Source organism: Dunckerocampus dactyliophorus, chromosome 6, assembly GCF_027744805.1.
Source record: "Dunckerocampus dactyliophorus isolate RoL2022-P2 chromosome 6, RoL_Ddac_1.1, whole genome shotgun sequence".
Lineage (NCBI taxonomy): Eukaryota > Metazoa > Chordata > Actinopteri > Syngnathiformes > Syngnathidae > Dunckerocampus > Dunckerocampus dactyliophorus.
Genome location: NC_072824.1, coordinates 1,853,042 through 1,865,291, shown reverse-complemented (window position 1 = coordinate 1,865,291; position 12,250 = coordinate 1,853,042). Strand labels below are relative to the sequence as shown.

At 50.1% G+C, this 12,250-nt stretch overlaps 1 protein-coding gene across 9 annotated transcripts in view; it reads left to right on the top strand.

Moving 5' to 3' along the window:
- marchf1 (membrane-associated ring finger (C3HC4) 1) overlaps nucleotides 1-12,250 on the top strand; it is a 39,243-nt gene that overhangs the window by 20,345 nt on the left and 6,648 nt on the right. For all 9 annotated transcript variants that reach the window (XR_008570640.1, XM_054778466.1, XM_054778461.1 and 6 more), the window contains 3 exons: nucleotides 1,685-2,470; nucleotides 2,626-2,806; nucleotides 11,751-11,895. Coding sequence is in view for 8 of the 9 variants with exons in the window: in XM_054778466.1 (XP_054634441.1) it covers nucleotides 1,685-2,470; nucleotides 2,626-2,806; nucleotides 11,751-11,895 (1,112 nt within the window). In the remaining variant the exon portion in view is untranslated. The remainder of the gene's footprint in view (nucleotides 1-1,684; nucleotides 2,471-2,625; nucleotides 2,807-11,750; nucleotides 11,896-12,250) is intronic.

Below are 12,250 nucleotides of genomic sequence, written 5' to 3'. Positions count from 1 at the left end.
TCTATTGGGTTTAGGTCAGGTGAATGTGGGGGCCAGTCAATGGTATCATTTCCTTCATCCTCCAGGAACTACCTGCATACACTAGCCACATGAGGTCGGGCATTGTCGTGGACCAGAAGGAACCCAGGTCCCACTGCACCAGCATAGGTTCTGACAATGGGTCCAAGGATTTCATCCCGATACCTAATAGCAGTCAGGGTGCCGTTATCTAACCTGTGGAGGTCTGTGCGTCCTTCCAGGGATATGCCTCCCCAGACCATCACTGACCCACCACCAAAGCGGTCATGCTGAATGATGTTGCAGGCAACATAACGTTCTCCACGGCATCTCCAGACCCTTTCACGTCTGGCGCATGTGCTCAGGTTGAACTTGCTCTCATCAGGGAAGAGCACAGAGCACCAGTGGTGTAGTTGCCAATTCTGGTGGTCTATGGCAAATGCCAATCGAGCTCTACGGTGCTGGGCAGTGAGCACAGGGCCCACTACAGGACGTCGGGCCCTCAGGCCACCCTTATGGAGCCTGTTTCTGATTGTTTGGTCAGAAACATTCACACCAGTGGCCTGCTGGAGGTCATTTTGTAGGGCTCTGGCAGTGCTCATCCTGTTCCTCCTTGCACAAAGGAGCAGATACCGATCCTGCTGAGGGTTGAAGGACCTTCTACGGCCCTGTCCAGCTCTCCTAGAGTAACTACCTGTCTCCTGGAATCTCCTCCATGCGTCCAGGTTCCGCAGTGATGCCCTGGTCCAGATCTGGGAGGAGATCCCCCAGGACACCATCCGTAGTCTCATTAGGAGCATGCCCCGATGTTGTCAGGCATGCGTACAAGCACGTGGGGGCCACACAAACTACTGAGAATCATTTTGAGTTGCTACAATGACATTTTAGCAAAATGGACAAAGCAAAAGATAGCAAAAGATTTTTTTTTTTTTTTTTTTAGCATTTGTGTACCTGTATACTGTATATGTGTATACTGTATATGTATATATATGCATACTTGTGTAGGTGCAGATGTAAGTGTACTGTATATATATGTATGTGCGTGTTTGTATGTGTATGTACACACATGTATGTATTAGCAATTGATGTGCTACAAAAAGGGGATAGGATTAAATAAGCTCTGCTTCGTCCTACTCCTTTTCGGACATATGCATGTTCGAAATAAATAAAACCAATACCAATACCAATACCAAATTATGTGGCATCATTTTGTTACTAATACATCACCCACTTATATCAGGAAAGATATTCAAGATCATTTTTCCCCCAGTTTAGATCTGATGTGTTTTCGAAGTGTTCCTTCAATTTTTTTGAGCAGTGTACATGATGTACAATACCGCTCAAAAGTGTGGAGACGCCTTTGCATTCATTAGCATGAGGAAGTGTCTCCAAACTTTTGAGCGGTACTGTACATCTTACGTGACGGTAGAAATGAATATTTGACGATATTACAACAAGCATGAATCAAAAAGGTATTTGCTCGCTTGACAAGTGGAAAAAATTGCTTGCCGCATTTAACAATTTGACCATTTAAATGAAATAAATGAAAAAGAATAATAAACCTGTGGGATACATGGTGCTGCCTTTACTGTGGCGTCAATGTGTATCATAAAAACCATGACGTCATCTCATTCATGTTCATGTTAACGTCTCATCCATCTGTGTGTGTGCGTGTGTGTGTGTTTAGTGTTGGTCAGCTGACCTGCGTCGAGGAGAATGTTGCCGCTGAATTGCCCAAACGAAGCACCGAAAGCACGCGTCCCGCCGTCTCCAGCCCGAGCCGGGGCCCCTCAGCCCAGGCCCCCAAGAAGCAGGTGAAGCGCCGCCACCGCCGCAAGAGGAACAACTTCACCGCCTTCCACTGTGTGGAGGCCAACGCCGCATGCGAGCCCGCTGACCGCAGCGAGCGCAGCCTCAGCTCCGACCGCAGCGAGTTGAGCGAGAGGCGGGAGCGGCCCTGGCGGGATCGCCGGGAGCTGGCACCCCGCCTCCGCTGCTCGGCTGCCGCCCGCTCGGACTCCACCTCCTCGGAGGACGTGCCGCCCCGGTACCTCCGCAGCTGGAGCAAGGAGAAGTCGCGGCGCCGCAGCCGGAGCAAAGGCAGGGAGGATGTGACGGAGGTCATGGAGCTGCAGTCGGTGGACTCGGACGAGGGGAAGGAGAACCATCCCCTGGTGGAGGGCGGCGGCGGCGGTCTGAAGAAGCGGTGCAGCAGCAGCAGCAGGTGCTCCATGACCAGAGACAGCCGCCGTTCGCTGAAGGACAGCTTGCAGAGTGAAGACAAAGATGTCCGAGGTCGTAAGTCAAGCAGCTTGGTGGACAGCTCCTCCCCAGTGGAGGACGGCGAGGAGCTCATCACCAAGAAATATCAGGAAAAGGGATCGGGGGGCGGGGACATGTCTGTGCCCACGCCTCAGAAGTGGTGCGGCAGGCCTCAGTTGTGCTCTGATGATTCTGAGATGGAGGTGTGCAGGTCAGTGTGTGTGCGTGTGTGTGTGTGTGTGCGTGTGTGTGCGTGTGTGTGCGGGTGGGTGTGCGTGTGTGCGACATACAAGAAGCTCCTAACAAGGCCACAGACACGCGTACACACAAGGTGTTTGCTGAATATGTGTGTGTGTGTGTGTGCAGGATCTGCCACTGCGAGGGTGATGAGGAGTGTCCTCTCATCATGCCGTGTCGCTGCACGGGCAGCCTCAGCTTCGTCCACCACGCGTGTCTCTACCAGTGGATCAAGTCATCAGATACGCGCTGCTGTGAACTCTGCAAGTTCGACTTCATCATGGAGACCAAACTCAAACCACTGCGCAAGGTACACACACACACACACACGTACATCCCATTACCTTCCAAGACTCCCACCCAGCAAATGGTGCAAAACCGCAAAGAAGGGACGCAACCATTAAAAAAAACCTTTCAAAATGCTCATATTTTCATACACTATGCAATGACTCATCCATCCATCCTCTCGGCGGATCCCGAGCTGTTCCCAGGCCAGTTGAGAGACATAGTCTATCCAGTGTGTCTTGGGCCTTCCCTGAAGCCTTCTACGGGTGCCCAGGACACCTCCCCAGGGAGGCGTTCTGGAGGCATCCTGACCAGATGCCCGAGCCACCTCATCTGGCTGCTCTCAATGCGGAGGAGCAGCGGTTCTACTCCGAGTTTCTCCGGGATGACAGTGCTTCTCACCTTATCTCTAAGGGAGAACCCAGCCACCCTACGAAGAAAACTCATTTTGGCCGCCAACTTGTCCTTTGGGTCACTACCCAAAGCTCATGACCATAGGTGAGGGTAGGAACGTAGATGGACCGCTAAATTGAGAGCTTAGCTCCTTCTTCACCACAGTGGACCCATGCAGAGTGTGCACACAACTGTACACAACTATTGAGGAATTACAGTATTTGTCATTATCTTTATTGCCATATTGATTTGAATTGGGAATTGCTGAAGGATTTCATGACCTGTAAACTTTGAAACTGTGAATGTGAAATACTAATCCTTAGTATTGAGTATAATAGTTGATATATGCTACTGTATATCTTTTATAGCAAGAGGTAGATCATTTTGATTGTGTGGACCCCTGACATACATGTACAATGTACATAAATACTAATATTTATGAATACAATACAGTAAAGTATAGATATACAGTGTATACAGTATTCTCTATGTCTATAGTAGGAAGGTAGATCTGTCAGGGCTGGGAGTAGCCACTAGCAAAAGGGGCGGATCCCAACGCAGAGAGATAAGTCCAAAAGATGATAACAAAGGTGTTTAATAACAAAAGGTGTCCCAGGAGGGGAAAAAGTACAACACAAGCCAAAAGGTACTAAGAAGAAGGCACAAACAGAAAACGCTGTCAGCAGAAGGCTGACAGGGAAATAACTAGAACTAAACTAAAGACACTGCAGGCAAACCTGAGCAGGAACAATGTCAGTGTAGCTGAGAGTAGCACTGTAGCAGATAACAAGGGTGAGCCATAAAGCCAGGGATCTGGTCAGGGAGCCGGACGAAGTGGTGCATGTAGCAAAGAGTACAATCTGGCGACCAGTTCCTGCTGCTGCTGGGTCTATAAAGGCACCCGGTGGAATTAGCTGCAGGTGTGTGCTGGAGACTCAACCCACGCCGTCTGAGGATGCACTGCAGACAGAAGCACACAAGCGGCAGCAGAGCGACAACACCATCGTAACAGTCCTCCCCCCTCTTATAAGGCATCCCCTGGCGGCCTACCTGGCTTACTAGGGTGGAGACGGTGGAAGTCGCTAATGAGGGACTGGTCGAGGATACAGCAGCGGGAGACCCAGGAACGTTCCTCAGGACCGTACCCCTCCCAGTCGACCAGGTACTGAAACCCTCTAACCCTCTTGCGGGAGTCCAAAAGAGCCTTCACTGGGTAAGCTGGCCATCGATCATGCGCGGCAGGGGCGGCGCCTCGGCCGGCGGGCACAGCTGGCTGGAGGAAACTGGCTTGAGGCAGGAGACGTGGAATACTGGGTGTACCTTGAGTGATGATGGAAGCTTGAGCCTGACGGAGGAGGAGCTGATGATGGCGTCGATTGGAAAAGGTCGGGTTAAGTGCAGCTATAGTCTCTCTCCAGACTCTTTGGGCGCGGCCTGCACGGATGGTACGGCTACATCCGACTCCTGTGAGGGAAACAGCAGGGGCTGGTAACCGTAGGCAACTTTAAATGGTGACATACGTGTGGCTGAGCTGGGAAGGGTGTTGTGGGCGTATTCCACCCAGGGGAGGTGGGAGGACCACGACAACGGGTGCTGGTGGCAAACAAAGCGTAGCGCCGCTCCGAGGTCCTAGTTGGCCCGCTCTGTCTGGCGTTGGTCTGTGGGTGATGGCCTGAGGATAGGCTGACAGATGCTCCCAAAGTCTTGCAAAAGGCTCTCCACACACGGGAGGTGAATTGAGGCCCCCTGTCGGATACAATATCACGTGCAATGCCGTGAATTCGAAACACATGTCTCACCAATAAGCGTGCAGTTTCCAGAGACGAAGGTAGTCTTGGCAGGGCAATGAAGTGGACCATTTTAGAGAAGCGGTCCACGATGGTCAAGTCGACGGTGTTGCCTCGGGAGGATGGTAATCCAGTGACGAAGTCGAGGCCGATGTGGGACCACGGGCGAGACGGGATGGGTAGTGGTTGAAGAAATCCAGCGGGTGGTCGATGAGACGTCTTGCTTCTGGCGCAGACAGAGCAGGCCGCGACGAATTCCTTGATGTCCGCCGTCATAGAAGGCCACCAAAACCTCTGTGCCACCGCCGACTGTGTGCGTCTGACCCCGGGGTGACAGGTCATCTTAGAGGAGTGTCCCCATTGTATTACTTCCGACCTAAGGCCTTGTGGCATGAATAGCCTTCCAGGTGGACAGTCCTCCGGTGGTTCCACTCCGCTAGTTGCTTTGGACACCCTTCTCTCCACCTCCCACTGGACGGCCCCCAACACCCGAGCCACAGGTACAATACTTTCTGGAGCCGTCTCCTCCTCCGTGGTACCAAACGTCCTGGACAGCGCATCAGGCTTGGTATTGCGTGAGCCGGGTCTGTAAGTAATGGAGAAGTTGAAGCGAGTGAGAAAAAGAGACCAACGAGCCTGGCGAGCGTTGAGCCTTTGAGCAGTCCTGATGTAGGCGAGGTTCTTGTGGTCGGTGATGACCATGACGGGAAGGGCTGTGCCCTCCAAACAATGACGCCAGTCCCGCAGCGCGAGAACGATGGCCAGAAGCTCCCTATTGCCCACATCGTAATAGCCCTCTGCTTGTGTGAGGCGACGCGAGAAGAATGCGCACGGGTGAAGTTTCTGGTCGACTGGGGACCGCTGAGATAGGACGGCTCCCACTCCTGTATCCGATGCGTCGACCTCAACGAGAAACTGTAAGGCAGGATTAGGGTGAATTAATACAGGCGCGGTGGTAAAAAGTCTTTTAAGCAAATTGAATGCTTCCTCCGCCTTGGGGGTCCAAGTAAATGGTATTTTGGAGGATGTGAGCATGGTCAGAGGTTCAACTTTGCTGCTGAAATTACGAATAAATCGTCTGTAAAAGTTAGCAAAGCCCAAAAATCTCTGCAAACGCTTCCTTGTTTTAGGAGTTGGCCAATCGACCACCACCTGAACCTTAGTGGGATCGGCACGTAGCTGGCCCTTTTCCACTATATACCCCAAAAAGGACACGGAAGTGGCGTGGAAGTCGCATTTATCAGCCTTGACATATAACCTGTTCTCAAGTAGTCGCTGGAGGACTAGTCTTACATGGCGGGTATGTTCCTGTAAATTCCTAGAAGAAATAAGAATGTCGTCAAGATAGACAAAACAAAAACGGTTTATCATATCTCTAAGCACATCATTAATCAGGTTTTGGAAAACCGCCGGGGCGTTGGTGAGCCCAAACGGCATGACAAGATATTCGAAATGCCCCAACGGGGTATTGAATGCGGCCTTCCACTCGTGTCCCCTTTTAATGCGCACCAGGTGATAAGCGTTACGGAGATCCAATTTGGAAAATATTTGGGCCGAATGCAGAGTGGAGAAGGCGGAGTCCATAAGCGGGAGGGGATAACGGTTGCGGAGAGTAATGCTGTTGAGCCCCCTATAATCAATACAAGGTCTTAATGATTTATCCTTCTTGGTAACAAAAAAAAATCCCGCCCCAAGGGGAGATGAAGATGGGCGGATGAATCCCGTCGCGAGGGAAGAGGAAATGTAATCTCTAAGAGCTTGCTGCTCTGGGGCGGAAACATTATAATGTTTGGCATTAGGTAGTGTAACATCCGGTAAAGTTCTATAGCACAATCATACGGACGGTGTGGGGGTAAGGTTTGGGTGCGGTCCTTGCTAAAAACCTGTTTAAGGTCATGGTAAACCCCGGGTACCCCCGTTAAGTTTATCTCTTCCTCAACAGCTGTTGAGGCGGATGGCGGAGCTGTTGATGGCGGAGCGCAAACAATTTGCGTGGCAAAACAGACTCCAGTTAATAATGCGCATCTTATTCCAGTCAATAGATGGGTTGTGTAATTTGAGCCATGTGATGCCTAATACAACCGGGGCAGAGCGGGACGGAATTATATAGAAGCGAATGCTTTCAAAATGGTTGCCCGACAACTGGAGCGACAAGGGTTCGGTCTGGTGAGAAACCGCCGTCAAGAGACGACCGTCCAAGGAGTGCACCTCCGTAGGGGACGGGAGCTCCACTACCTTAATATTAAATTTCTTCACAAATACAGAGTCCACAAAACAGTCGTCCGAACCAGAATCAATGAGTGCAGTGATCTGAATGTTACTCCCTCCTCCCATGATAGTTCCACGGACTTGTAGTCTGTGTGGGGGTGTGTCACTCTGCGAGGAGCTAGTGTTGGTCACAAACTCACAGTCACTGGCCGAAGGACGACCCCCGGCTATGGGTTGATCGATCCCTGATACCGACGACAAGCTTTCGGCCGATCCCGAGGTCGATCCTCATCTGTGTGTTGGTCTGGCGGGACACCGTTGAAGCCGGTGATCCAGGCAATACTGTACAAACGTAAATCCAACCTGCGGCGACAAGCCCTTTCCACTGGCGTGAGACGGCGTGTTCCCAGTTGCATCGGGACTTCTGTCGATGCTGAGTCGATATCCATGGGCGTGAACGGAGCGCAGGTCCTCTCCATCGGTAGAATTGATGCTGGTCGCGGTGTAGGAGGGCGAGTATCAAACCTCCTCTCCTCGGCGTGTTCCTTCTCACGGTCTCTGATGCGATTGTCCAATCTTATGGTCGTCAAGTGACGCTGTGTCGTCCTTAACCGCTAACTCGTCTTTGATACGGGGATTGAGGGCCTTACGGAAGATGTCCCAGAGGATGACAGTATCAGTGTAACCACTTTCAACCGCCATGACCTGGAAGTCGATGGCAAAATCCACCACGGTGCGCCCCCTCTGTCTGAGTTCTAACAGGCGGCCCCCTGTCTCTCTTCCGTGTACTGGGTGATGGAAGACCCTTCTCATTTCAGCCAAAAAGGTGGGCATGGAGGTGCATGCGACTGGTATCGACCTGCCAATTGCCATGGCCCGTGCAGCGACTCTGCCGGCGAGTAGGCTCATGATGAAAGCTATTCTTGCTTGGTCCGAACTGTAAGTGGTTGGCTGTTGATTGAACACTAGGGATCACTGGTGCAGGAATTGTTTGCAAGACTGGGACTCACCAGAAAAACGAGGAGGGTGGGGAATACTTGGCTCTCGACTAGGGTTGGAAGTCAGCGTCGGCAGAGGGGTAGAGCTAGCGGTAATTGCTGCAGCCTCGTCCTCATGCGGCAGGTGTGGGCACACTCTGGCCAAACGTTGGTCCATTGTTCCTACAGCCAGGGTTAGGGCAGAAACAGTCTCCATGAGATCATGCAACTTCTTATCATGGCTGCCGACTAATTGCCCTAATTGTCTAATTGGTGAGATAGGGCGCTACGAAAATTCTCCATCTCCGCGGGATCCACTGTGGCCAGATTGTTCTGTCAGGGCTGGGAGTAGCCATTAGCAAAAGAGGCGGATCCCAACGCAGTGAGATAAGTCCAAAAGATGATAACAAAGGTGTTTAATAACAAAATGTGTCCCAGGAGGGGAAAAAGTACAACACAAGTCAAAAGGTACTAAGAAGAAGGCACAAACAGAAAACGCTGTCAGCAGAAGGCTGACAGGGAAATAACTAGAATTAAACTAAAGACACTGCAGGCAAACCTGAGCAGGAACAATGTCAGTGTAGCTGAGAGTAGCACTGTAGCAGATAACAACAATGGTGAGCCAGAAAGCCAGGGATCTGGTTAGGGAGCCGGACGAAGCGGTGCCTGTAGAAAAGAGTACAATCTGGCGACCAGTTCCTGCTGCCGCTGGGTCTATATAGGCACCCGGTGGAATTAGCTGCAGGTGTGTGCTGGAGACTCCACCCACGCCCTTTGAGGATGCACTGCAGACAGAAGCACACAAGCGGCAGCAGAGCGACAACACCATCGTAACAAGATCTAAGTAAAGTAACCCACAGACTGAAAAAGTGTGAACACCCCTGTGCTGTACGGATACATGTATATATATTTACATATTGACCACAATTAGTTTGAAATAAAGTATCTCTAAAATATCCTAAAAATGTTTCACTACAATTTATTTTGAAAAACATGTACCGGAATCACCTGTCTGCCCTGTTGGCACTTGACAGATAAGGAGTGGAAGAAAAGGCAGAGAGAAAGGCATTAAAAGTGAACTAATGCATTTGTTGTTCAAGCCTGTGAAAACGACCCTGATTATTACATTATTACTGACAGTAAATTTAAACATAAAAAAAAAAATCCTCCCACAGCGACGCAGCAGCGGTGGCAGTCCGCTTCACGTTTAGCCCACCACCACAGCTTCAAAAAAATCCTAGGGGAAACCCTGGAGGCCCAATCCATTTCTTCCAGTCCTTCTTACCTCCAGGTGTGCACAAACTACACAAAAAGTAGATATAAAAAAGTTATCGGTACCATATCGATCTTTAGAAGCACAAAGTCAGTTGAGCACAAAGTCGGTTTGAAAAAACAACATATGAAAGGATCTGCTCCTATGAAATGGAAAGTGATAACGAAGGAGTGACGCTTCCTTCTCCCTACAAACCTGTCTCTCCCTCCCTTGCAACGCCCCTTACAGTATCCGCGTAAATTGGTTGTTCTTTTTTCATGAGTTTCATTTAATTTTGTATGTCATCATTTTATGGCCTTATTTGATACGTCCTTCAGTTCTTCTTCAGAAAAAAAAAACTCATAGGCACCAGGCCTGGGATGACAATCAATAAATTAATTAATCACACAATAAATGAAAATGAAGGGTCGCACGGTGGCCCAGTGGTTAGTGGTCGGCTCCCAGCTTTTTATAGGTGTTTTCCCAGGCGGCTGACGTATGCTCTCGTGCCAAGATACCTTATCTGAGTGCGTGTGTGGCAGCAACAGCTGAGATTCGTGTTTTTTTCTGACGTCGTGGTCTCACATCCGCATCTTTTTCTGTACAAAATGGAACACACACTCCCAGCATAGCACATCCCACCTTTGGCCCAGTTGCCCCATTCTGTGACCATATCTGACTGCTGATTATGTGAATGCACTTTATCTTTATGTTTCTATAATATAATGAAATAAATGTTCCTCCATTCAGTTAACAAATTAATTAAACAGTATTTCTATAATCTACTTTTAATAAATATTTACTCACTCAGCTAACAGGTTCATAAGACAATATTATCCTACACCTCCAAAGAGGCAGGAAGAGGGACCCAACCTCATGTGTCGTCTCTCGTGAGTGTCAGGTGACACCCCTCATGACTTCCTGTTTACACTAAAAGTCCATGTACATTGACATCATTGGATAACAACTCGTTGGTAATCTGAGGACCTGCTGGACCTCCAAAGCATCTTCCTGCTGGAAAATGTTGTTTGCATTGGCTTGTGAGCCAGCGCCCTCTGCTAAATTAATGGCTGTGGCACTCTTTTCCCTCGTGGACAGTGAGGGTCCTTGAGGGTACATGGGAGTTTGCCCAACCAGTCTACATGTGTTTTGTGGACTTGGAGAAGGCATTGGACCGTGTTCCTCGAGGAATTTTGTGGGAAGTACTCCGGGAGTATGGGGCATCGGACCAGCTAATACAGGCAGTTCGTTCCCTGTATGACCGGTGTCAGAGTTTGGTTGGCATTGCCGGCAATAAGTCGGACCCGTTTCCACTGATAGGTTGGACTCCGCCAGGGCTGCCCTTTGTCACCAATTCTGTTCATTATTTTTATGGACAGAATTTCTAGGCGCAGCCAGGGCGTTGAGAGGTTCCGGTTTGGTGTCTGCAGGATTGGGTCGCTGCTTTTTGCAGATGTGGTCCTGCTGGCTTCATCGAGCCGTGAACTTCAACTTTCACTGGATCGGTTCGCAGCCGAGTGTGAAGCACCCGGGTTGAGAATCAGCACCTCCTGGTTCTGGCCCGGAAAAGGGTGGAGTGCCATCTCCGGGTCGGGGATGAGATCCTGCCCCAAGTGGAGGAGTTTAGGTACCTCGGGGTCTTGTTCACGAGTGAAGGAAGGATGGAACGCGAGATTGACAGGCGGATTGGTGCGGGTCTGCAGTGATGCGGACTCTGCATCGGTCCATAGTGGTGAAGAGAGAGCTGAGCCCAAAGGCAAAGCTCTCAATTTACAGGTCCATCTACGTTCCTACCCTCACCTATGGTCATGAGCTTTGGGTCGTGACCCAAAGGACAAGATGGCAGCTACAAGCATACGAAATGAGTTTTCTCCATAGGGTGGCTGGGCTCTCCCTTAGAGATAAGGTGAGAAGCACTGTCATCTGGGACTCAGAGTAGAACTCAGAGTAGAACCGCTGCTCCTCCGCATTGAGAGGAGCCAGATGAGGAGGTCAGGATGCCTCCCGGACGCCTCCCTGGGGAGGTGTTCAGGGCTCGTCCGACCGGTAGAAGGTCTCAGGGAAGACCCAGGACACGTTGGCAAGTGATGTCTCCCAACTGGCCTGGGAACGCCTCAGGATCCGCTGGGAGGAGCTGGACGAAGCAGCTGGGGAGAGGGAAGTCTGGGCCTCCCTGCTTGGGCTGCTGCCCCCGCGACCAGACCTCAGATAAGCGGAAGAAGATGGGTGGATGGATAGATGGACAGTGCCACCCAACCGCCTTCTCTTTTAATTATTTACCATTTCAGCAGAGAAAAAGAAGTTAACGTTAACGTCATTTCTCTTCCCCGTGTGGCGCCACCTGCTGGCCAGTGGGAGAAGCTGCACATGTCCAAGAGCGAGAGGAGAAAGATCTTCTGTTCCGTGTTGTTCCACCTGATAGCCATCGTGTGCATGCTGTGGTCCGTCTACATTCTGGTCAAGAGAACCACAGAGGAGATCAAACTCGGGAAGAACGGTAAAAAGTACTAGTCAGTCTCTCCGCCACCCGCCAACCCACCCAACACCACCACAACCAACCCTCCCACCGCACAGCTTTCTTCCCATTCTCTCAAAAATGTACCTTTTTTGTCGTAAATCACAAGTTTTTTTCCCACATATAATTATAACATTTTCTGGTAACATGGTACAACTGTATTTAGGTGATGTCATCATAATTCTCCTAATATTTTATTTTTATGACATTTTCCATGCTAAATGTTTTCATTCCACGTATTTCCCATTTAATTCTCGTAACCTTTCGAGTTTTTTCTCATAACCTCAAGTTTTAGATTTATTTACGTAATGGCACAACATTGTTCTTGTACCATTTA